The 27,386-nt window shown below is 39.2% G+C and overlaps 1 protein-coding gene across 1 annotated transcript; it reads left to right on the forward strand.

Moving 5' to 3' along the window:
• Positions 1 to 1,573: 1,573 nt before the first annotated feature.
• Positions 1,574 to 27,386, forward strand: LOC128634044 (NACHT, LRR and PYD domains-containing protein 12). Its single transcript, XM_053683896.1, has 13 exons — positions 1,574 to 1,726; positions 5,584 to 5,726; positions 6,560 to 6,676; positions 6,963 to 7,079; positions 8,341 to 8,391; positions 8,631 to 10,412; positions 10,697 to 10,912; positions 11,298 to 11,471; positions 13,048 to 13,221; positions 13,955 to 14,128; positions 15,784 to 15,957; positions 23,523 to 23,696; positions 24,592 to 27,386. Exons 2-13 carry the CDS (start codon positions 5,674 to 5,676, stop codon positions 24,611 to 24,613), a joined length of 3,228 nt encoding a protein of 1,075 aa, XP_053539871.1. The 5' UTR covers positions 1,574 to 1,726; positions 5,584 to 5,673; the 3' UTR covers positions 24,614 to 27,386.

Below are 27,386 nucleotides of genomic sequence, written 5' to 3' on the forward strand. Positions count from 1 at the left end.
GCAAATTAAAGACATCCTCTAACATAAACCAATACTCAAGCAGGATCTTCCACTTCACCCAGTTCAGTCACTAATCTGCGCGCCGCAGTGCCATCTGCCGGCGGTGGCGTAACAATTATTGTTTAACCTGGACTATGTTTTAATGCTTTTAAAATCAAACGCTTCGGGTTACTTTACATTCTATGAAAGGTTTAAGTTGAATACAATTCTGTGAGAAAGGGACGAATTTAATTTAATCCGTGGAATGAGACTGGTTATAGAGGTGTGTGTGTGTGTGTGTGTGTGTGTGTGTGTGTGTGTGTACATAATATATACTATAATTGACATTAATAAAAAGGCTAATATTTTGAAACAAACAATTTAACTGCTTTCAGAACTAAATTTATTCTATCTATCTATCTATCTATCTATCTATCTATCTATCTATCTATCTATCTATCTATATTATTCTATCATGAAAACACAATGTCCATTACAGGGGACACAAGTCAATGGGCGGGGTCTCAGGAGGATAAAGTGTTAGGTGCTAAAATGAAAAACAAAATACATTTTATTTCAAAGCGATAACATTAGAGTCATGAGACGTCCACGAGTGAGATTAATAACAGTCATGACCTGCCCACAAGAAGGAAACTCACCAGGAACCTGTCACTTGCTAGCGTGAACTCGGCCTCAGACACGAGCGAGTCAAAGTGCTGAGGCGATTTTCTTTTTAACGTTCTGCTGAATTCTGTTTAATTTACAGCTACAGTACTTTTGACTCTCTATCGCCATCTCTGTTTGAAACATAACTGCAAGTAACTTGCAATTTTATTATTATTATTGTTATTTATTTATTTATTTTTTTTACATTGGTTGTGCTTTGGCACTGCTCTTCCGTGTGGATGAATCTGATGGTTTGAGTTATAGTTATCAGAATTGCCTGGTCTGCATATATTACGTGACTTTGGGCTTCTTTTTTTCTGTAGTTGCTTGAAAAAATCATGAGTTGCGGTTTTCGGTTGTTTTGGGGCTTGTTTTAAAAACATGGCTGCTTATTAGGAAAATCTGACAAGTGACTCTATTCATTCATTCATTCATTCATTCATTCATTCATTTATTTATTTATTTATTTATTTATGTTCTCTATTTTCCCCAATGCATTGACACTGTCTGATCACAGCCTCACAATAATAGCTGTAGTGCATTTCGCCCTCCCACAATTATTACAGGTTATAACAAACAAACAAAAAAACCAAGCATAACATACTCGTATATTCTAATAGTAGTTCTGATTCTAATGTAATCTCCATCTCTCTTCACAGTCAGCTCTCAGGTGATCAGAGATGAGTGGATCCTGCCTGTCCTCCCTATAAGCCATGTGATGTTTTTTCTTTAAGTAAATTCTGTTGTTGCTTTTCATACTGCGTGGTTTTAGTTTAATATTTTACAGGCTCATTTATTGTGTCTGTTTTACACTGAGATCGTAACAGGATAAATATTTATTTTCGTTTTAGCACGGGCTCTGTCGCGTTCCCTTTTTCACTGCATTCTCTCCACAGTTCGAGGTACCTTGTTTTTTAAATGAGCCACATCACTGGTAGTGAATCACTTAAAAAGTGAAAGAGTTTCTCAGCGTCCGTTTTGTTGCTGTTGGAAAAGCAAAAAAAAAAAACCAAACAAACAAACTCAGCACCAGGCAGAAACGGTGACATTAATGTCACACAACATGGACTGTTGACTAAACGTGAGTTATTTCTTTAACATAAACGACTTTATATTTTATTGTCCTCGTGTAAAAACAGGAGTAAGAGAACCAGGTCCGGACTGGACTTCGGGAGGAGGACCACTGCCCTGCTGTTTGTTTGTTTATTAACACACATTTTATATATAAGTTTCTCTCTTTGATTAACATTCAGTGTTTGGGGAATTTAGATTTATTAGTGTGGAACAAACATAATGTGTTTTCAGATCTGGCTTCTACGGAAAAGTCCATGATTATTTATTTTTTTCTGAGCTGTTATCTCCAGATCACAACTTAGTTTTCTTGTGATGTCCCTACAAAATGTTCTCTTTAACATTTATTTTACTTTTCAGTTCCACGCAGCCATCATCAAAATAGTGGGACAGTACAGAGGGGACGTGGTGGTGAAAAAAATATGATATAGGAGGAATCTTTATATTTTCATGCTTTTGGGTTTGGTTCTCTCTTTGTACAAACAGTACTTCCGGTTTAATTTCTCTCTGGCAGCAGGGCAGTGGTTCAGACATGCCACGTCCACAGTGGAGCGGTTCGTAGAGTTTTATTTTGATCTTGGACTCCAATATAAAGAAATAAAGGCAGTGGTTAGTTGAAGGTTTTCACAGTGCAGTTAAGCAGCAGCTCATCCTGAATTCTCGGTTATTATCCGCACGTCCTTTTTAGTTGCGCGGCTTTTAGACACTTAGCGGTAACAGCACCGAAAGCGGAAAACGAGCTCCTACACAACCAAAACAACATCACTTTAAATACACAACAATCATTTTAAATAAATAAGAAACAAAACCAACACACAAGAGGGTTCATTTTTATATTTATGCTTTTACATTTAAAAAATGGGCAAAATCGATCAAGTTTAAAGAGATGCTATAAAGCATTAAGACAAATAAAAATAATTTTTTACTAAAAACATGATTTAAGAAACATTATTATCCATCCATCCATCCATCCATCTTCTATACTGCTTATCCTTCAGGGTCACGGGGAACCTGGAGCCTATCCCAGGGAGCATGGGGCACAAGGCGGGGTACACCCTGGACAGGGTGCAAATCCATCGCAGGGCACAATCTCACACACACATACACATTCACACACCCATCCATACACTATGGACACTTTGGACATGCAAATCAGCCTACCAGGTACTCTAAAAGATGCATTTTTCCACATAGAAATATTGCCCTCTCACAGGAAGTTCCTGGGGTTTGCTTTTGGAGGCAATGCGTACCAATATCGGGTTCTTTCCTTCAGGCTAGCTTTATCCCCTTACACCTTCACAAAGTGCATGGATGTTATTCTGGTTCCATTGTGACTCCAGGACATCCGTGTACTAAACTACCTGGACTACTGGTTAATTCTAGCATGGTCCAGGGAACTGGCGATTCAACATTGAGATGTTGTTCTCAACCACATGAAGAGCTTGGGGTTCAGGTTGAACCTCAAGAAAAGTATGCTTTCTCCAGTGCAGTGGACAACTTTTCTAGAGGTTATAAGGATTTTACTACGTTGAGGGCGTTTCTATCCCCAACATGCATAGGGTCTATTATATCAAAATTTGCCTATTACCCTAAGACAATTAATAAACAGATACATACGTTAACCAGTTGAAGGACAAAAGTAAAACACCAGGCCCATGAGTGAGGAGAGGCAAGGGTCCAAATTTATTGTTGCATGAGATCACACAGTTGAGACATCCTAAGGATGATCTAAAAAACCAGAGCTGATGCTCTTCTATTTTACAGTTTTCTTAGGGTCGGGATGACCCAGACATCAATATGTTTAGAGTTAGCTGTCCCGGAACACCATTACGTTCATCAATTGGCACTGCTGAGCGACCCTTATCACGCAGGTGCAGTTCCGGCTCCAAAATATATTTTGTCTTGTTCCACTCTTTTTAAAAATAACTTGATCTTGTCTGTGTCGCTTCATGACTGGATTTTCGTCGAGAAAGGACACTTTCAAACACATCATCTCTACATTATGAGTAAATTTTATGTTTGCTCTACATTTCTTTTTTTTTTCTTTTTTATAGTGCTTGCATGTACATTACCCTATAATAGTTTTTCATGAAACAGAATATGAAACAGATTAATTTCTGTTTGCTGCATACACACCAGGCCTCTGTTTGTGTGTGTGTGTGTGTCTCTCTTAGTTGACCTTCTGCCTGCATGCAGACGTCGTCCACCTACGCTCTGAGGCCTACCGCACTAATCAAATACATGTATTGTTATCCCCCTGCGCCTTGCTTATCTGTGTGTTGTGTCTTAGGTGAACATCCGTTCTTACAGTCCACCAGCCCAGTGAATTCTCAATAAGATTACATATTACTCATACTAGGTCTCCCTCGTGTTTATTTCATGCATATTTTATATACAACAGGTCAATCCTATCAACATTGAGCAAGATAATGCTGGATCTCGGCATCCCCTCCTGTTAAGGCGTATGGTAGCAGCCAACGTCATACCGTTGGGCCTATTGCACAGGATCCTATTGTACAGGATTCCGCTGCAGTGGTGGCTGAAAATTCGGGGGGTTTCATCCAAGGACGATACCTCTGTGAGTAATCAGTGTCACGCGGTGATGCCTACGTGCTCTGAGAATTTGGAGGTGTCCCGGGTTTCTAACCTTGGGTCACACTCTAGGACTATTTCCTTTTCGCAAGACGGTAATGACACATACCTCCCTCACGGGCTGGGGCACGGTCTTAGACGGCAGTCCAGCTCATGGTCTCTGGAGCGGCACTCATCTGGAGTGGCATATAAATTACCTAGAATTGCGGCCCGTGTTTCTAGCATCATGTGTTAGTTGTGACAGATAACACAGCGGTGGTTCTTGCAAATAATTCTTCTCTGGGCGGAAGGAAAAGTTTGTCAGTGACTACAATGTATATTCTAGGCAACTGGAATGTGGGGGCAGACATCCTGTTGAGGCAGGGGCTGATGCTCAGGAATTGGAGGCTCCATCCACAAATGGCGGAGTCCATATGGCAGAGGTTTGGCCACATGGAAGTGGATGTGTTCACGTCCGAGGGGACAACGTATTGCCCGCTGTGGTTTGCCCTCACTCCTCCCACACCATTGGGGCTGGACGTCATGGTGCACACATGGCCAAGGTCACATATGTACATTTTCCCAGTGATCGCTCTGCTCCCACAAGCTCTAGAGAGAGTTCGCCAAGACTGTCTATGTCGGCTGCTAGTAGCACCTTATTAGCCAGCTCGAATATGGTTCTCGGAGATAACATCCCTGCTGGAGGGCACTCCTTGGGAGATTCCCATCCGCAGGGATCTATTGTCTCAAGCCAGAGGGCTGATTTATCACCCTTGGCCGGAACTATGGAAACTGTGGGTCTGGCCCCTGCGGGGCACCAGCTCATAGATTCTGGACTCGCAATTGAGGTTGTAGAGTCCATGTTGAACACTAGAGCACCATCCACGAGGAAGTTGTATGCGCTCAAGTGGCGACTTTTTGTCTTATGTTGTGAGGAATGTCAGCTAGACCCACTGAACAATAGCTACAGTCTGCACAATAGCTACAGTCCTGGAACTTTTACAAGGACGTTTCGCAGCAGGGTTGGCTCCTTCTACATCACGGTCTATGTGGCCACCATTTTGGCCAACCACTCCCCTATCGATGGAGCCTCTGTGGAGCAGCATCCTCTAACCTCGAGGTTTATGCAGGGTGTCAGGCAGTTGAGGCCCATCTGCAGACCATGCATACCTCCACACACACACACACACACACACACACACAAGATTTTGTTTTAGGAGCAACATTTTCTTTAGTTGAGAGATGTGAAAGATTTTTCCCCCAACTTTACCTGTGTGTTTGTTTTGTGTTTTCTAGGAGGGTAAGTAATTCCAGCAGAAGCCATCAGCATCTTCAGGACTCAGCTGAGTGTCCACGAGCTGTCTGTGTATACACTAATATTCAAACATGGAGACCCCTGACCTGGACACAGATGATGTGACTCCACCCTCGAAAAACCAGTAAGCTACCATGTCCTAGTATTTTAGTCATTAAATGTTCATATCTGAAATATGTAGTGAGTATATATGAAAATAATAATTGAATAAAAATTTATACTAAGCAGGAAAACGTAGCAGTCATCACTTGAAAAAACTGCTAGATTCTGTTGATTGTAAGTAAAATGATGTCCTTATGAAAATTAACCATACAGTCGAACAGTAAAGAGGCATGAGACAATATACTAAAGTCACAATACGTGACATATCCCTATACAGGCTTCAGAAGACGTTATTGACGAGATGGTGTTTACACAAATCAAACCACTGCAGTATCAGTACAATAGGGGCTTTAAACTCAAACTCTGCCTGAGCCACTTCAGCATTTTTGTGAGACCCTGAAGGGCCATAATCAAAGTTTATACATTTTTTCCTCACATTTATCATTTATTATATAAGGTGCAATTTGTCCCTTATTATTAACATCTTGATCTTTTTCAGTGAAACTGTCATAAAGCTATTTCATGGCACCATTATTAATGTACAAAGATTGTAAATTGAGGCGCAAATTGTTTTCAAGAAAAAAACACAGACGCAGGCCAAATGAAACAAGGCTGTGGACTATTAAGTAAGCATGCTTCGAGGCAGTTAGGTTCCCACTCGTAAACTTCCTGCTCTGTATGCTACTACCTCTGCTGCTGCTGCCTAGTGTGTAAGGAGAGGTAGAGGTCATAACGAATATTAAACAGAAATATCACAATATAAGATCTAATACAAAAATCTCTCACCTGTATTCTGTATCCTGATTATTGAGACAATGAAAATCTGTCTCATGCCCACTCTATAATGTTGTACAGTAAACTCCAGAGAAAGAGATCAGACTCACCGGAACCCAGCTGTGTCTCCATGAAGAGTGATGAGTCTATGCATTCTCCTCTGTACTTTAAAAATGGAAACCCCTCGTCTGGACACAGGTAACATCTCATAGTTCTCATAGTTAAAGTCACTGCAGAGAGAAAGGCTGTGTTACACTTTCTTTTATGCAGTCCAGGGTCATTAGCATTCTGATATTTATCGGATTATGCTGAATGTATTTTGATGTGACAATAAAAGTAATAGTAACCGCTAACAAAATAATTAAAACAACCAATAAAGACTGTGCATTCTACTGTTCATTATTAGAGCAAATTACCTCAAATTAACAAGTCAGTCAAAAATTGTAAAGGAAGTATATAAAGGACTTTCTATAATGTTGTACAGTAAACTACAGAGAAAGAGATCAGACTCACCGGAACGCAGCTGTGTCTCCATGAAGAGTGATGTGTCTATGGATTCTCCTAAGAACTTTAGAGATAGAGACTCCTCTTCTGTACACAGGTAACATCTCTTAGTTCTCATAGTTAAAGTCACAGTTAATAGCTGTGCTACACAATCATTAGCAGCTATTTTGATTTATATTTTAGTTTCTTGGTCTTTAGTGATACTACAGAACTTTATGATTCAAAATGTCTTACAGGTAATGTCTTAAATGCTAAAGCAAGAAATGCTAATATAACCAAAACAAACTGTAGGAAACAATATGTAATGACACTAAAACTACTACTACTACTAATAATAATAATAATAATAAGAATAATATTATGTGGAGTCACATGGGCCAGGAATCGAACTGCCATCCGTACGATTAGTGGACAACCCGCGCTACCACCTGAGCCACAGCCACTAATAATAATAATAATAATAATAATAATAATAATAATAATAATCATCATCATCATCATCATCATCATCATCATCATCGTCATCATCATCACCATCATCACCACCACGATGGTTGCTTGGACGTGTCTCCATGAAGAGTGATGTGTCTGAGTATTTCTGTAAAATATAATAGAAAATGGAGACTCTTTATATGAACACAGGCACTGATTATTTACCATAAATCATATAACTGACGTTACAGTGTTTATTAATAATAATAATCAAAATCAGCGTTTTCCTCAATTTAAACATTTTACCTCCCAAAATCATGTCAGTAGGTCTACTGATAACTAAATTGTCCCTACAGGTGATGGACTGAATCTCATCCACAGTGTAGTATAATTCTGGATAGAGTTACAGATTTTTATACCTGTGAACCTTTCTAGCAGGTTTTTATAATAATAATTATCTGTATTTGCATTTAGGACACATTATCTGTTCATTATGAATGATGTCCTCATGTACTGTTAAAACCATAATGACCATATACAGTCCCCTCCACAAGTATTGGAACAGCGAGGCCAATTCTTGCACTTTTGCTATACACTGAAGACATTTGGGTTGGAGATAAAAGATGAATGAGACAATAGACCAGAATTTCAGCTTTCATTTCCTGCATGATAAAGTGCCATGTTCTAAGTTATTTAACACATCTAGATGTAAATAATAGAAAAACAAAATCTTGAAAACCTACAATTAAAATGGGTACATTTTTTCTCCAGGTCCGCAATGTTGGTGATGTTGTATTTAGCACTGTGTTTTCTAAATATTAATGCCCTTACTACAATTATTTTACTAGAATTAGGGCTAAAGTTTAGACTACAGTGTTAAAGTGGTGAAAGTTATTGTCTTTAACAGCTACAGTTTTTATTCCCAGTGTTCTACAGAAGTCAGGAGACAGAAGAGAAAAGAACATCACAGCTACAGGGTAAGATCAAACCCAACAACATGACTGTGACACTGACGCGCTGGTATTATAAACATCTCTGCTGTTATTTCCTGCAGAGTGATTAGATTATAGAAAACATTCCGTAGAATAAGGCAAATACACAGTGAGAACATCATAAAGAATAGTTATCTGTGGTAACCAGTCCGAAAAAAATGTGATCTTAAACTCTAATAATTAGACCCTATGTCTCACCATGTCTTTTTACTTCACCGTCACAGACACGACCCAGAACCTGCTGCTGTAAATGAATTCCAGAAAATGTTCAAATTAAATCTGATGAAGAAATTTCAGTGTTTAAATGGAGTGCTGATAAACCTGGAAAACCGAACACTCCTGAATGAGATCTACACAGAGCTGTTCATCACAGAGGGAGACAGTGGAGACGTCAATAAAGAACATGAGGTGAGACAGATCGAGGCAGTATCCAGGAGAACAACAACAGAGGAAACACCAATCAAATGCAATGACATCTTTAAGGCGTTACCTGATCAAGACGAACCCATCAGAACTGTGCTGACAAAGGGAGTCTCTGGCATTGGAAAAACAGTCTCTGTGCAGAAGTTCATTCTGGACTGGGCTGAAGGGAAAGCAAATCAGGATGTCCACCTCATTTTTCCACTTCCTTTCAGAGAGCTGAATTTGATGAAGGACCAGAAACTGAGTCTGATGGATCTCCTTCATGTCTGTTTTAAGGAGACAAAAGAAACAGAAATGTCCAGTTTGGAAAAGGTTCTGTTCATTTTTGATGGATTGGATGAGTATCGTTTTCCTCTGGATTTCCAGAACACAGAGAGAGTGTGTGATGTAACTGAATCAGCATCAGTGCTTGTGCTGCTGATAAACCTGATTAAAGGGAATCTGCTTCCCTCTGCTCTCATCTGGATCACCTCCCGACCAGCAGCAGCTGATCAAATCCCCTCTGAGTGTGTCCATCGAGTCACAGAGGTACGAGGGTTCAGTGACCTACAAAAGGAAGATTACTTCAGGAAGAGGATCAGTGATCAGAGCCTGGCCAATAACATCATCACACACCTGAAGTCATTAAGAAGCCTCTACATCATGTGCCACATCCCAGTCTTCTGCTGGATTTCAACCACTGTTCTAGAGAGAATGTTGGATGAAGCAGAGAGTGGAGAGATCCCCAAGACTCTGACTCAAATGTACACACATTTCCTCATCATTCAGACAAACATCATAAGAGAAAAGTACTCAAAGAAGCAGGAGAGTGGTGAAGAAATGCTTCTCAATCTGGGACAACTGGCTTTTGAGGAGCTGAAGAAAGGCAACCTGATCTTCTATGAGGAAGACCTGAGAGGGTGTGGCATTGATGTGAGAGAAGCAGCAGTGTACTCAGGTGTGTGTACTCAGATCTTCAGAGAAGAGTTTGGACTTCACCAGAGTAAAGTGTACTGCTTTGTTCATCTGAGCATTCAGGAGCATCTCGCAGCTCTCTATGTGCACCTGACATTCATGATGGAAAAGAAAAATGTTCTTAATCAGTTCTCTGACCAGTTGACTGAGGAAATTACAATCTCAGCTGTCCACAAGAGTGCTGTAAATCAGGCCTTAAAGAATCAGACTGGACATCTGGATCTTTTCCTCCGCTTTCTTCTGGGTCTCTCACTGGAGTCCAATCAGAACCTCTTACATACCTTAGTAACACATACAGGAAGTAGCTCCCAGACAGGACAGAGCAACACAGTACAGTACATTAAGATGAAGATTAATGAAGATCTTCCTACAGAGAAATCCATCAATCTGTTCCACTGTCTGAATGAACTGGGGGACAATTCTCTAGTGGAGGAAATCCAACACTACCTGAAATCTGGAAAACAAAGTGAACTCTCTTCTTCACAGTGGTCTGCTCTGGTGTTTGTCTTACTGACATCAGCAGAGGAACTGGAGGAATTTGACCTGAATAAATATATCTCTACAGATAAAATAAGAGATGAGATTCTTGTGAAGGTGATGCCTGTGATTGCAGCATCCAGAAAAGCAATGTAAGTAAATCTGAATAGAACTCTTCTACTGTTACAGTGTTAAGAGAACAAATCAAATGTCTTAGCTGTTCAGATGAATCTAACTCTACAATGAATCTACAATGTGTGTGATGATGTACGCAGCTGAAAACTCCCACCAAGCCGAATCTGAACAGCTCTGACTGTGTGGGACTTTTGTCTAACTGATGTTTGTGCTTTTGAAACTGAGAAGTCGCAGTGAAAGGTTTGAGGACTTGTTTGATAATTTGCATTACTGTTAGTTTATTATGTATTATTTCCTTCAGTATCAGGTGTGATACAATTCAAGAACGTGGTTGGTCTGCTCTGGCCTCAGTGCTCAGCTCAGAAATCTCCAATCTGAGAGAACTGCATCTGACTGTGGATACACTGGATCTGACTGGGAATACACTGGATCTGACTGAGAGTAATCTAGGAGACTCAGGAGTGAAGTGTCTCTCTGCTCTACTGGAGAATCCTCATTGTAAAGTAAAAAATCTGAAGTAAGATCATCCCTCTGAGAGACACAGTACCTCACTAAAAGCTGCAGTTAATAGTTGTGCAGTTCTGCTTTTTCAGTTAAATCAATACAAAATACAGAACAAATATATTAGTCATTAAACATATCACTTGTGCAATAATAGTAATAATTAAATGCACTTAGATATGTGTATAAAAATACATTTAAACAGAGAATAAATAAAAAAAAACCTGACTCATTACTTTTAGCATAAACCATCAATAGTTTTACACCATAATTGTCAGTGGTAATAATACCTTGTGATTGGACAAAAGAAGGGACAATATAACAGACACATCATCTTTACAGTACGTTTTAAATCAAAATGAAAATGTGTTGATGAAGAGTGTGTCATTGTGTCTCTGCAGGTTGTATGATTGTGATATTTCAGATGAAGGCTGTGCTGCTCTGGCTTCAGCTCTGAGATCAAACCCCTCACACCTGAGAGAACTGGAGCTGTTTATGAATAAACTCGGAGACTCAGGAGTGAAGTGTCTCTCTGCTGGACTGGAGAATCCTCACTGTAATCTGGAGATACTGAAGTAAGATCATCTCTCTGAGAGTCACATGACCTGCTCCTCAGTAAGACACATTCTCTAATAGTGAGACTGAAGCAGAGGTTTTAGGTTCATCATCAATGTCCTGAGGAGGAAGATTGTTTCTTTTCACTGCACACTGATGATCTGTCACAGAGTCTTTGGGTCAGATGTACGTATGTGAGAAGCTGCAGCACAAAACGTGACTTGATGCGACTGCAATGTGTCTAAAATTACTGTGAAATTTACTACAACGTTGTAACTAATCACACAAACGGCAGCTCAGACACAAACTAAATACACTGTGTGTGATGCAGGGTTTAAAAGCAGCAGGGAAATGGTGCAAATGATCTCAAAATAAAGAATTTTTAAATAAAAATGAGAAGTTAATGTCATAGAACAGAAATGGTAAAAAAAAAAAAAAAATGAAACATTTGATTTTTAAATAAAAATGATTCACTATGAAAAGGGTTGCCAGATCTGCTTTACAGAAGCAGCCTAATGGACTTCACTATAAATTTATCAGTCTCACACTTACTTACTTTTTTCCCTCTGGGGAACACAGGCCACTGACGACCTTCCACCACCTTTCACAGTTGTTCACTAATCTCTCCAGTTGTTTTCACTCCTTTAGACCTATCAACGCCCAAAGTATTATTTTAATGACTTTGGGGGTCATTTTTAGATCTTTTAGTAAAGTTGTGTGTAAATGTTTACGTGAGTCAAACCCAACTCGAATTTTCCACCAGATTTACAAAAGTCTCTGAAAGTCTGATTTTCTTCGTACTCGCTTTAATGATTAGTTTTATTTGTCTTAATTTATTGTTTGTATTGGCTCACTTTTTTAATATTTTTAAATAAATGTCAATAATATAAAACATCTGATATTCACAAATTTTATCAGTAGTGCTCTTAGTCCCTGATCTAGTGAACTAACATGAGGATGTGTTTTTGATAGAAACTCAAACACTTCTATAAGTCGCTCTGGATAAAGGGGTCTGCTAAACGCTGTAAACATGTTTAAAATATTTTTATATTTTTAAAATGATAATTTATACTCAACAGAATATTCCAGATATAATATTACAGTAATCCATGCAGATTATAAGTTAAGGCAAAATTATAATGGTTAAGTCTATGGGTTACTGATCAGAAGGTTGGGCCCTTGAGCAAGGCCCTTAACCCTATCTGCTCCAGGGGAACTGTATCATGGCTGATCCTGCGCTCTGACCCAAACTTCCTAACAAGCTGGGAAATGTGAAGAAAAGAATTTCACTGTGCTGTAATGTATATGTGACAAATAAAGGTTTCTTCTTAAGTATAAATGTACACACACTCAGGAGCACGAGTAGAATACGAATTAAGAGGATTTTCATGAAAACCAAATTTCTTGTGTAAACGCTCGTACAAACGATTTACACACAAACCCGTTCATATCCAGTTTTATAAATGAGGCACATTGTTAATTAGAATAAACAGATGATATTAAATCCTCATGTCATTCTGAATAATAAAATCCCACACATCATCTTTAATGTAATGAAAATGTGTTGATGAAGAGTGTGTCATTGTGTCTCTGCAGGTTGTGTGATTGTGATATCTCAGATGAAGGCTGTGCTGCTCTGGCTTCAGCGCTGAGATCAAACCCCTCACACCTGAGAGAACTGCAGCTGTCTCTGAATAGACTAGGAGACTCAGGAGTGAAGTGTCTCTCTGCTGGACTGGAGAATCCTCACTGTAAACTGGAGATACTGAAGTAAGATCATCTCTCTGAGAGTCACATGACCTGCTCCTCAGTAAGACACATTCTCTAATAGTGAGACTGAAGCAGAGGTTTTAGGTTCATCAGCAATGTCCTGAGGAGGAAGATTGTTTCTTTTCACTGCACACTGATGATCTGTCACAGAGTCTTTGGGTCAATAAAAGGGTCTGCTAAATGCAGTAAACATGTTGAAAATGATCAATTTAAACTCACATGAATATTCCAGATATAATATTACAGTAATCCATGCAAATTATGAGTTAAGGCAAAATTATAATGGTTAAGTCTATGGGTTACTGATCAGAAGGTTGGGCCCTTGAGCAAGGCCCTTAACCCTATCTGCTCCAGGGGAACTGTATCATGGCTGATCCTGCGCTCTGACCCAAACTTCCTAACAAGCTGGGAAATGTGAAGAAAAGAATTTCACTGTGCTGTAATGTATATGTGATAAATAAAGGTTTCTTCTTATGTATAAATGTACACACACTCAGGAGCACGAGTAGATTACGAATTAAGAGGATTTTCATGAATACCAAATTTCTTGTGTAAACGCTCGTACAAACGATTTACACACAAACCCGTTCATATCCAGTTTTATAAATGAGACACATTGTTAATTAACAGATGATATTAAATCCTCATGTCATTCTGAATAATAAAATCCCACACATCATCTTTAATGTAATGAAAATATGTTGATGAAGAGTGTGTCATTGTGTCTCTGCAGGTTGGAGGAGTGTGATATCTCAGATGAAGGCTGTGCTGCTCTGACTTCAGCTCTGAGATCAAACCCCTCACACCTGAGAGAACTGGATCTGTCTATGAATAATCTAGGAGACTCAGGAGTGAAGTGTCTCTCTGCTGTACTGGAGAATCCTCACTGTAAACTGGAGATACTGAGGTAAGATCATCTCTCTGAGAGTAGTGAAAACACACACAATATGCACTATAATGCGTCAAAACTAGGGATACAACTAACGATTATTTTCATAATCGATTTGGTTGACTGATTATTTGTTTATTTATTTATTTATTCATTTATTTATTTATTCATTTATTTATCTTTTGATTAATCGGATGGGCGGGGCAAACTTTCAGTACCCTTATTTGGGGTTTATTTAAAATATAATCCACAAACTGAGTGTTACAAATATAAATTCAGACTAAAACTTTACACAGCTGTGTGTCCAAAACAGAAAAGAACCCAGTACACGCACACACACACACACACACACACACACACACACACACACACACACACACACACACACACATACACACACACCAGAATATATATTAATTTAGGACTGTAGTTCAATTCGGTGCTTTTTGTGCATCCATAAAAAGTAATGCATGAATATTCTAAAATATTTTTATATATTTATATATGTATAAAATTGTATAATATTTATGCATTACTTTTTATGGATGCACAAAAGCACTGAATTAAACTACAGTCCTAAATCAATAATAAAAATTCACTTTCACTGCACCTTGTGGTTTCTGTTACTCGCTGTCTTTAGGAATACTATTTTACTTGTGTTTATTTCTGATCATAGTGTTTTAATTAGACATTACAGATCTTACTCGTGCATATAAAGCATATAATGACAATAAACTTAAATTAAACTAAAGCTTCTAAGCAGCTTGCACCAGTTTCCCTGCCCCTTACACACAGTGGAGCATTTTGGACATGAACATAACTTTGTGCTCGTGCAGCACTGTTTGATCTGCGCGGTGTTTAATATAAAATGCCCCCTGCCTTAGAGGACGTTCTTCCTCAGTCATGTGATGATTTCTCCTCCTTCTGATGGAGACTGAGGTCATGTTAGGAATAAAAGGTAACGTTCACAAATAGTAAACTGAAGAAAGTCATTGTCGGTGACTCGGGTGTCTGCTAATGCTAGCATACATATGACGTCATGCGCCGTCGACTGGGAAGCGGATTATACTTCCGGTTAGTAAAAAACCCGCTAGTGTTCTATTTGAGACGATATTACCTTTCTAAAATCCACACACTAGACGGTAGAGTATATAGTGCATAGTGTAAGTGTATTGTACTTCATTCGGGACACAACTTTAGTATTTACTCTCCGAGGCGTGTTTTCGGAACAGAAGTAACGTAGTGAGTAAATCTCCCCCGTGCCGCGCGCAGACAGACTAATCCATACTGAGATTCGTCCACAACGATTTTCATCATCGATTATTATCGATATTATCTATTAGTTGTTGCAGCTCTAGTCAAAACATTAAGTGTTTCATCATAAATAATGAGTGATTTTTAATATGATTTTTCTTTGATAATAATAAAACAGGGTCTAGTGTTCTTCCAAGGCAATGGAATGTGTGTAAAATAACAGACAAACACATTCTGCATAAATAAAACAGTCAGACTTGTTCTTGTCAGTACTGAATAAACCATTTAAACATTCACACTATCTCTCTCTGTCTTTCTCTCTCTCTCACCCCCCCCCCCCCCTCATTTCAAGATAAGCAAAGTATGTCATGGTGTTCATAAACTGAGAGAGTGAAGACTGTGTCATTGTGTCTCTGCAGGTTGAGTAATTGTGGTGTCTCAGATGAAGGCTGTACTGCTCTGGCTTCAGCTCTGAGATCAAACCCCTCACACCTGAGAGAACTGCATCTGTCTTTGAATAATCTAGGAGACTCAGGAATGAAGTGTCTCTCTGCTGTACTGGAGAATCCTCACTGTAAACTGGAGATACTGAAGTAAGATCATCTCTCTGAGAGTCACATGACCTGCTCCTCAGTAAGACACATTCTCTAATAGTGAGACTGAAGCAGAGGTTTTAGGTTCATCATCAATGTCCTGAGGAGGAAGATTGTTTCTTTTCACTGCACACTGATGATCTGTCACAGAGTCTTTGGGTCAGATGTACGTATGTGAGAAGCTGCAGTACAAAACGTGACTTGATGCGATTGCAGTGTGTCTAAAATTACTGTGAAATTTACTACAACACTGTAACTAATCACACAAACTGCAGCTCAGACACAAACTAAATACACTGTGTGTGATGCAGGGTGAAATTATTCCAGTAGAAATTTTGTACTGTTGGTGAGGATTCTTTCGGTACGTCTGCGTCTAGCTGTTATGTACAGGGTTGCCAGATCTGTGTTACATAAGCAGCATTAAACTTATGTAGTTTTCCTCAGTAGTGAAAACACACACAATATGCATTAAAATACGTCAAAATTAGGGCTGCAACTAACGATTATTTTCATAATCCATTAGCTGACTGATTATTTTTTCGGTTGATTGGATGGGCGGGGCAAACTTTCAGTACTCTTTTTTTGGGTTTATTTAAAATATAATCCACAAACTAAGTGTTACAAATATAAATTCAGACTAAAACTTTACAGAACTGTTTGTCCAAAACAGAAAAGAACTCAATTCACACACACACACACACACACACACACACACACACACACACACACACACACACACACACCAGAATATATATTAATTTAGGATTGTAGCTTAATCCGGTGCTTTTTGTGTATTCATAAAAAGTAATGCATAAATATTATAAAATAAAATATATATATATATATATATATGCATTACATTTTATGGATTCACAAAAAGCACAGAATTAAACTACAGTCTTAAATTAATAATAAAAACTCACTTTCACTGCACCTTGTGGTTTCTGTTACTCACTGCCTTTAGGAATATTATTTTGCTTGTGTTTACTTGTGATCATAGTGTTTTAATTAGACATTACAGATCTTACTTGCGCTACACTGTGTATCAGCGCATCTACACTGCGCGTGATCAGCAACGCGGCCTCGTCACTAATAGATAACTTCCTTTATAATAAACGACAGAATTTACACTGCAAGTGCGCAAATACAGCATATAATGACAAACTTTTTTCCAAAATATTTTTATTGAGAAAGAAAACAAACCTGTCACATAGCAACAATACCATTCTCATTTTTTATACTTACATATACACACATACATACATAGTGTAGAAAAGGAAAACAAAATTAAAGAGTACAATCAAATAAACAACCCTCCACCGCACCCCGGCTCATCATGGCTAACCAATATCTATACCTGGTTATGTATATATTGTAAAACCCAACAACAGGCACAAAAAAAAAAAAAAATAAAATAAAAAAAATAAAAACTTGTCAGTACAACCCCTCATCATATACTTTATTTTCTCGAGTTTAAAAAAAAAACAACATCATGTCCTTTAGCCACTGGGAGATGGATGGTTATTTAGCAGACTTCCAATGCAACAATAGGGAACGTCTTGCTATTAGGGATGTGAACGCGATAATATCTTTTTGTACAGAGCGTAATGGAACTGAGGCATCAGGAATCCCAAATATAGGCAATATCCCAATATGGGCAAGGTTTTAAATCTACTCTGAGAATAGTGGACACGATAGTAGAGAAACCAGTGCAAAAACCATAGAGATCAGGGCAAAAGAAAAACATATGGCCAAGATGACAGGGAGAGCCATGGCATTTATCACACTTGTCCTCTACTTCTGGATATATTACAGAATGTCTCGACTTGGACAAATGGACCCTATGTAAAACTTTGAGCTGGATGAGTCCAAGACGAGCACAAGAAGTGGTAGACTGTGTCCTACCTATAGCACATTCCCAACACTCTTCACTTATTTGTACTCCTAACTCCGTTTCCCACGCATTCTTAATTTTGGCATTCAACTCACTACCTAACACCAGCGTAAAATCATAAATCTTAGAATTCATTCCTCTCTGATGTGGATTGTTTGAAAACAAGCTTTCCCAAGCCTGTTCAGGAAGCGCAGAGGGGAAATTAGGAAAACATCTGGAAACAAAATTTCGAATTTGAAAATAACGAAACAGATGCGTCACAGGGAGGTCATAAGTAGATGACAGATTGGCAAAGCTATCAAAGACACCATCGGCATACAGATTTTTAACTTGTTTAATGCCCTTGTCGTACCACACTGAAAATGTGGAGTCCAAACAAGATGGAGGAAATAAGTGGTTGTTGCTTAAAGGACCCAAAGAGGATGCACCTACAAACTTAAAGCGCCGTCTAAATTGATACCAAATCGTAAGTGTGTTAAGGACAACTTGATTATCAGTATATAGAGAGAGCTTTGTAGGTAGAGAGGAATAAAGTAAAGCAGGTATAGGGGATTCCCTACAAGATGATAGTTCCAATTTACACCAAGAAAATCCAGGAGATTTAACCCAGTAGCAGAGTTTATGGATGTGCACAGTCCAGTAATAGAATTGAAAATTGGGTAATGCAAGTCCTCCACTAAGTCTGCATCCTTACAATAAAGTTTTACAAACCCTTGGTGGCTTTCCAACCCAAATAAAAGAACAAATTATTTTATCCAATGAATCAAAGAATGATTTTGGCAGAAAAAGAAGAACTTTCTGAAATAAGAAAAGAAACTTCGGAAATATATTCATTTTGAGGACATTGATCCTGCCAATTAGAGAAAGGGGGAGGTTAACCCATCTTTTAATGTTGGATTTAAGCTTTGAGATAAGTTGAGTGAAATTAGCTGATACAAGATTAGATAAAGAACATGTCACATTGATACCTAGGTATTTAAACCCTGCCTAACTAAATCGAAAAGGTAGATCTGCCTGTTGGAGAGAAAATGCTGCAGTATTGACGGGAAAACAGTCACTTTTGTCCAAATTTAATTTATAACCTGAGACAAAACTGAAGGTTTCCAGAACACCTAAGACAGCAGGCATAGAGGCAATAGGATCAGTTACATACAATAACAAATCATCAGCATATAGCGACAATTTGTATTGTACACCGTATCGAACTACTCCTTTAAACAAGTGGGAAGATCTTAATAAGATAAACAGAGGCTCGATAGTGACAGCAAAAAGCAGAGGGGATAAAGGACAGCCTTCGCGACACCCTCGTCTGAGAGCAAAATAATCAGAATAAATATCGTTCGTTTGAACCCTGGCTTTAGGGGATCAGTAAAGGAGGTGAATCCAAGACATAAATGTATCCCCGAATCCGAACTTCCTCAAAACTGCAAACAAATACTCCCACTCAACCCTGTCAAATGCTTTTTCAGCATCTAAAGAAATTACAATCTCAGGAAGCTCAGCTGAATACTTTGAATGAATTATATTAAAGAGTGTACGGGTATTGAAATACAATTGACATCCCTTTATAAAACCGTTCTGCTCTTCATATATATAAGGGAGCACGTTCTCTAAACGAGATGCAATTACTTTTGCCAACACCTTTACATCTGCATTAAGCAGAGACAGCGGTCTATAAGAACCACAGGAAGTTGGATTTTTACTCTCCTTAAAACCCCTTTCGCCCCGACACTTGCGTTCATTCCGCCAGCAGAATGGAAAACGACTTATCTGTCATTTTCAATTAGTATAAACAAATGAATTATTTTATCGCCACAGTTCTGGTACAAGATTAGTCAGGACACTGGTGGCTTTCTTTGTGTGCAGTTTCATGACTGTGTGCTTAACTCCTGGTGAGCAGGGGGATGGGAAAGGGGCGGAGTTTGAGCCCCCTGCTGGACAAACAATTCACACCTCTCCACGAAAACATTGAGACAGAGATGAATCGGAGAGCACGACTAAATCTTTTTTGATATTAAAACACCGTATACAACTGCCACAATAAAATTATAACATTTAAACCAAAGATCGGACTTGTATAAACGTTTACTACCTTACATTACCTACATAGACAAAAATCCAGTTCGCTTGCGGTTTTGCAAATCATGCACGTTTCCATCAGTATAAAGTCCATCAGTTTTATTGAAGAAAACAAATGCAACGTTCCATATTTAGTCACAAATGTCCTCTTCAAAATGCATTAAGTGTTTTGATATCCCGCCCCTCTGGAATTTAGTAATTAGCCATAAACTGAACTGAAACACCATCTTTAAAAAAACGCTAATCTTCTTTGGCTATGCTGAACAACCCACCTCCTAAATTTTAATCGGGCAGTCTAACTTGACTGGACCACTTGATTGGACCACTTGGACCAATTGTAGATACTTCTTGCTTTCAAACATGCCCAAACTCGACATGATTGACCACTCAGAGGCTGAGAAAATCAAAAGCGTAATCAGCACAACCAAACATTTTATGCGTGCATCCATTGGTCTTGAGTTGTGTGTCAGCGGGTACAGGCCAATCAGCAAAGCGCTATAGGGACGTGCAGAGAAACTATCCGGAAATGGGAGCTCCACTCTAACGCTCTTCCTGCAAAACTCATTTGAGCCATTCAGAGAGCAAGTTTTCATTCACTTAGGGCTCTGGCACTATTTTTAATAAACATTATATTTTATAAGTATGTTTCAGACTTTTTTGTGTGTGTGAAATTACACATTGTGTAACAGAGTTCATGCTACTGCCATTTGTTTTCATGTTGTGCCATTTGGAGAGGTTTGGTGCCTTTTGGAGAGGTTATTTTGTGCCTTAAAAAAAAGTTTGCTATTTCTAGAAGTCTGCAATTTTTAAAGGCTTTGTGCCATTTTTATAAGCTTTGTGCCATTTAGAGAGCTTTTATGTCATTTGGAGATGTTTGGTGCCATTTGGAGAGGTTTTAACCTTTGTTTGGATAACCTTACACACAATTTTAGTGGTTAGAGTTAACTTCCTCATATTTTGGGTGTTCATGGACCAGTACTTGGGGCATCTTTGAGACCAGGAATGGGGTTGATATCTACATTTGCTGTGAAGATATAACATTTGGATTAAAAGTAAATATATTTTTTTTATAATTAAAAAAAAAATCTGAATATATTGCCCCAGGTAGGCTAGGTCAAAGAAGAAATACTTGAAATAACTGCTAATTCTTAAAGTCTTAAGTGTCTACTTTCATATGAGCCATTAACCACTACTGTGGTCTGTGATATCACAAAACAAATCAATGCTGAACACATGTACCCCCAAAACAGACAAAAATGCCATTTTTTGGCTACCAGAAAAGAGGTAAAGAAGGAGAGCTATTGTGGCTTGTGTCAGAGTTGGAGGCAAAGACTCACATTCCAAGCATTCATTGAACATAGATAAAAGCAATGGAGCTAATTTTCCAATAAATGTTTTAAAAATTCAATTGGAAACCCGTCTGGGCCAGGAGCTTTGTTAGATTGCATAGTTTTAACTGCATATAAAATTTGCTGTCGTAGGTGATGCAGCTCACCCAGATGTCAAGAATTTGACATAGTCCCCCACTTCCTCCGCTGAGACGAAGTCTTTCTGAACACCGTTATATGTAATGCGAAGCCAAGCTAGGTGAAGTATTCCATAGCGAGTGCCCTCAATGGCACGAAGTTGACGCCTAACCTTGTGAAAACACGGCCCGAGCTCGGGCTATCTTGGCTTTGTGGTCCGGGAAAACTGAAATGGTCAAATCCCTCACTTTAATCCGCTGGAGCTCTCTCGTACGGCGTAAAATGTCAACACAGTCACTGTGATAGTGGAATCTGCACACAATAGCTCGTGGTCGTTCACCAGGCTTGGGCTTAGGCTGAAGGGTCGGTGGGACCGGTCCAAAACCGGCTCCTTCTCCAGACCACACGGTTCCTTTAACAAGGTCACTACAGCAGCAGTTGTACAGGTGTCAGGGCCCTCTGGAACTCCCACTATCCTAATGTTATTGCGCCGTGACCTAGACTCCAGATCCTCACATTTATTCTCAAATTTGGTTACGGTCACAGTGAGAGACTCGATAATAGTCTTCATCTGAGCTATGTCATCGGTGCAATCGGAGAGAGCGTGCTCCATTTCCCAAACAGAACCTTTCAGTGTTGATAAGGTAGCATTGGTAGCAACTTTATCACTAACCAGCTGTGTTTTCACGGCTTGCAGGTCAAGCTTGATAGTCGACAGCGCACCCCCGAGAGTCTCCTGGAGCTCCTTTTTAAAAATATTGGCAATGTCCTTCCTCAGTGAAGCCAGCAACTCGAGCCTGAGGACGGTGAAGTCAGAATCACCATGTGGCGAGGCGGATTCAGGGGAAGAAGGCAACTCGCTCACAGTAGGCCTCAGTTGTGTCTGAATAGTACTACAGGCTTTCGTATTTTTTCCAGACGTTTTAAATGTACCACAAAGTTAAAAGTGCAGACAAAAAATTGAGTAGAATAAGTCAAAATCTATTGTCTGACCGAAAAGCGCAAGTTATTTGCAATTTTAATCGAAATCAGCAGGAGCCTCCAACTTCACGTCCTACTCCATTGGCAGTTCAGCAGCGCCCCATGACAATAAACTTAAATTAAACTAAAGCTTATAAGCAGCTTGCACCAGTTTCCCTTCCCCTTACACACAGTGGAACATTTTGGACATAAACATAACTTTGTGCTCGTACAGCACTGTTAGATCTGCGCTGTGTTTAATATAAAATGCCCCCTGCCTTAGAGGACGTTCTTGCTCAGTCACATGATAATTTCTCCTCCTTCTGATGGAGACTGAGGTCATGTTGGGAATAAAAGGTAACATCCACAAATAGTAAACTGAAGAAAGTCATTGTCGGTGACTCAGGTGTCTGCTAATGCTAGCGTGCGTATGACGTCATGTGCCGTCGATTGGGAAGTGGATTATACTTCCGGTTAGTAAAAAACCCGCTAGTGTTCTATTTGAGATGATATTACCTTTCTAAAATCCACACACTAGACGGTAGAGTATATAGTGCATAGTGTAAGTGTATTGTACGTTATTTGGGACACAACTTTAGTATTTACTCTCCGAGGCGTGTTTTCGGAACAGAAGTAACGTAGTGAGTAAATCTCCCACGTGCCACGCGCAGACCAACTAATCCATACTGAGATTCGTCCACAACGATTTTCATAATCGATTATTATCGATATTATCTATTAGTTGTTGCAGCTCTAGTCAAAACATTAAGTGTTTCATCATAAATAATGAGTGATTTTAAAAATGATTTTACTTTGATAATAATAAAACAGGGTCTAGTGTTCTTCCAAGTCAATGGAATGTGTGTAAAATAACAGACAAACACATTCTGCATAAATAAAACAGTCAGACTTGTTCTTGTCAGTACTGAATAAACCATTTAAACATTCACACTATCTCTCTCTGTCTTTCTCTCTCTCTCTCTCTCTCTCTCTCTCTCTCTCTCTCTCTTTCACACACACACACACACACACACACACACACACACACACACACACACACACACACACACACACACACACACACACCACTCATTTCAAGATACACAAAGTATGTCTTGGTGTTCATAAACTGAGAGAGTGAAGAGTGTGTCATTGTGTCTCTGCAGGTTGCGTTATTGTGGTGTCTCGGATGAAGGTTGTGCTGCTCTGGCTTCAGCTCTGAGATCAAACCCCTCACACCTGAGAGAACTGGATCTGTATGAGAATAAATTAGGAGACTCAGGAGTGAAGTGTCTCTCTGCTCTGAAGAATGATGAACATTACAAACTACAGTCACTGATGTGAGTAACGATATTTTTTAGATAAAAACTGAAACAAAAGAAAAGACTGATTAGCATTATTTTGTACATTAGTATTAGTTTGTACATTTCATTTTAGTTGCAGTAAATATCAGATTATCGGATAATGGGTTCAGATTTCACTATATTCGATTTAATCAGACTTTTTCTAACAATTAGCTTTGATGCTGTTTGGTATTGATTTAAAATTGATGTGAAAGCAGAAGACAGGGAGTCAGACAGAGTCTACAAAATGTCAGCACTGAGTGCATGAGAGTGATTGTAGATGAACACCTCGTCTCCTTGTGACACCCTGCTATCTCTGACTTCATACTGCTGCTTTTGTCTGAATCAGATGATCTCGGCTTCTCCCTGTTTCTGATCAGCAGCAGATTTTCTTCTCCACTCTCATAAAAGCGAATTAAAATCATCATCTTTTATGCCACACTGCTACAAATATTTTATTTAAGGAGTCACTTGACTCTGACACTCCTTCCAGCACTCCACCTCCACACCGTGTCTTCTGTCATTCCTGTAAAGTTCCCCTCCGCTTGTTCTTAACGTCTGCACTAAATACACGTGTAGAACAAGAGATAAAACACACAGCAGTGATCACTGTTTTAAAAATAAAGCTCTACAGCCTGTGATTGTATAAGAGCAGTGATGTGATGGTAAATATCTGCTCATGTTCCTGTTAGATCTTGTGGAAGTTCTCATCTGTTCTAGCTAAATGTTCTAACAAGTGTATTCTATAAGAATGAAGGAATGTTGAATGATTATGAACAGGAGATGATAATGTTTTCTTTGCAGCAGAGATGATTACATGCTGTAAATCATGTAGTACCACAGTCTAGATTTTGGTTATTAATTCAGATATCTGTCTTTTACATTTTAATAGACTATACACATCTGATCACTAAGTAGAACGACCTGTGATCCCTGGACAAAATTTCCTCAATCCCAATGAAAACCTGAGGGATTATTTGGAACAGCAGGTGAAAAACCACACGAACTCCAGCTGGACCCAGTCAGTGGAAGATGGATCTGAAATGGACAGGAACAGTTTCATGGCATTGGTGGGATTCTCACCTGACAGGATTAGCATCTGAGGAGTTTATGTGAAGAAGCCCCTGGGAGACTCACTGCAAGTCACATTTATCACTCTGTCCTTTAGCTGGTATTTAATATAGTGTAGATTTTTTGGTTCCAGGATCAGATCTAATCTGTTCTTTATTTTCTCTGATATCTGATCCCCATTTCTTTGCTAGTATCAGCTGATCATACCCGGTATGGGATCAGTGCCATCTCTATTACTTAAGTATACACTACTTGCAATATTTTGCATAATTGTGTCAGTCAAATACAGTACATTTTGAAGAAGTGAATATGTTGTATCTTTGTATTAGACTACAACTTGAGAAGAATACAGTAGACACTCGGAGGTAAAGTTAACTCGTGTATTAACCAGAGCAAGAGAGAAACATATCAATGCGCATGGCTAATTACCAATCAGTAATCAATGCTAAAGGGAGTGATTCCACTTAAAGAAATAGATCCTCTCTAAACACTACAGTCTTTAGTACTGCTGGAACAACCCTAGATGGAAAATGATGGGAAGTGGGGAACGGACACAGAGCTTATGTTGAACTTCAGGTTATAAACCACAATAATGCCTCCGCCTCTAACAGATAACCTCGGGAGAGCTAATACTCCAAATCCCGCTGGAGTGATCATTTTCTTTATGCCATGTTTCGGTTATAATCAACAAGTCCAGCTTTTTTATCAGTAAGAAAATCCGATAAAAGCAGGGCCTTGTTATTCACGGACCACGCACTGAATAAAATTTTTACATAGACACATACAAAGAAATGCTGTAAAGCAAAGATTTGCATTATTATATACAGAGCAGTAAATAGTAATTGAAAGGAAATTCTCTTATATCATGTACTCTTATATTATGAACTGTATTAAGACACCTTGGATACGGGGAATACTGGGTTATAGTTTCTGTTTGTGTGTCTCTCTGCTATCAAATACCTATGATGAATGTATACATTTAATTAGCTCTTTGAATAAGCTGCCATCCTTTAATATAGCTGAAACATGTAGACTTATTTTGTAGTATGACCCTGTGCGCTGTGTGTTTTGTCTATCTGTCTGGCCCCTGCACCAGTAGAAACCCTCCACACACTGCTGTTATCAAAGTGTACAATGTATATAAATACTTCTGTTTTGAATGAATAGACCAGAATTCTCGGTGAACATTCGCATGTGTCAGTGTGCGTGTTCATTCGGACTCTCCAGGCCTGAACTCTGCGGTAAACCACACTTTCTAGCTCATAGCAGCACAGAACTAAAAGTTAATAGAGTAATGGTAGAACAGGCTGAAAGGGCTGACGGAGGACTGGAAGACATAATCTGAGATTTGAGGATTCCCGAGATACATGGAAATCCAACAGTAATAAATTAAACAAAGTCAGTATTTGGTGTGACGACCCTTTGTCTAAGGAAAAAAGTATTCTCAGGTACACTTGTTCAGTTTTATAATGAAATTTGCTGATAAGTTTTACTGAGCATCTTGGAGAATCCGCTGCAGTTCCTCTGACTGTCGAACTCATGCCTGTTTTTGTTGCTAATGTAGCTAGAAGTCATAAAATCTCTAACAAAATACAGTTTGTACATTGTTGTGGATAAAAATGACATGAAATAAAAACGAGGGAGATTGAGTATGAGTAAAAATGTAATTTTATTGGTAATTCACAGGACGGGTGGGTGCGTAGTCTGGAGGAGAGTAAGAGGGGGAGGAAAATGGGGTGCGTCCTGGGGACATGGGGAAATCAGGGTGGGTGAAGTGAGCGGACCACTGAGAGTCGGGCGGACTGGTGGGTGAGAAGAGGGACAGATGGTCGGGGCCCGGATCGGAGAAGACAACATCATCATCCTCGGATTGGAAGCTGGAGGGGGGTTCTGGGTCTGACTGGGTAGAAGCGTCAACACGCACGTTCGTGGGGCAGATTCTGTACCGAAGAAGAGGGGGGAACCCCGGATCTCCATTCTTAGGGGGGGTGCTGCGAAGATAGTTAAGTAGCATCATGATATCAGCAGTGAGATGCACAAGCTGGTAATGAGTGTCCAGATCCAGGTCCAAACCCTGATCCAGGTCCAGTAACGGAGAGAGAGGGGACTGACGACGGGCACCGGCACCTAGACACATAGAAGCGGGATTAGGCGGATTGGAATTACGAGCAATTTAAGAGCAGTAATAGTAAAAAAGTCAAAAAGAAGTGTACGAGCTGAGGAGTGCTAAAAACACACACACTCGTACCGTCAAGGGCGGGCAGGTAGACACAACATACATACACACACATGAATAACTTTAATAGAATCTTATAGTAATAGAGAAACTCTATAAAAAAACAGAATTGTAGGATATGCAGGACAGTAGAACTGTAATGATATTAAGAAGTTGGAAGTACAGTAAACCGCTTTTCAAGTAGTATAAATATATATAAACTAAGAAATATAGTGCAAATATGAAAATAAATTATAAACGAGAAATACAGGAAAAAAAGGAAAATATAACTTACTCATGATTCAGATGGTGAAGATTCTCGTCTCGCAAGGAAAGCCTTAATTTTTAGAGAACCATGAAGAAAGCCAGTTATAAGGGTGGCTGCCCCCCCCCCCCCCCCC

Source organism: Ictalurus punctatus, chromosome 12 (genome assembly GCF_001660625.3).
Source record: "Ictalurus punctatus breed USDA103 chromosome 12, Coco_2.0, whole genome shotgun sequence".
NCBI classification, from domain to species: Eukaryota; Metazoa; Chordata; class Actinopteri; order Siluriformes; family Ictaluridae; genus Ictalurus; species Ictalurus punctatus.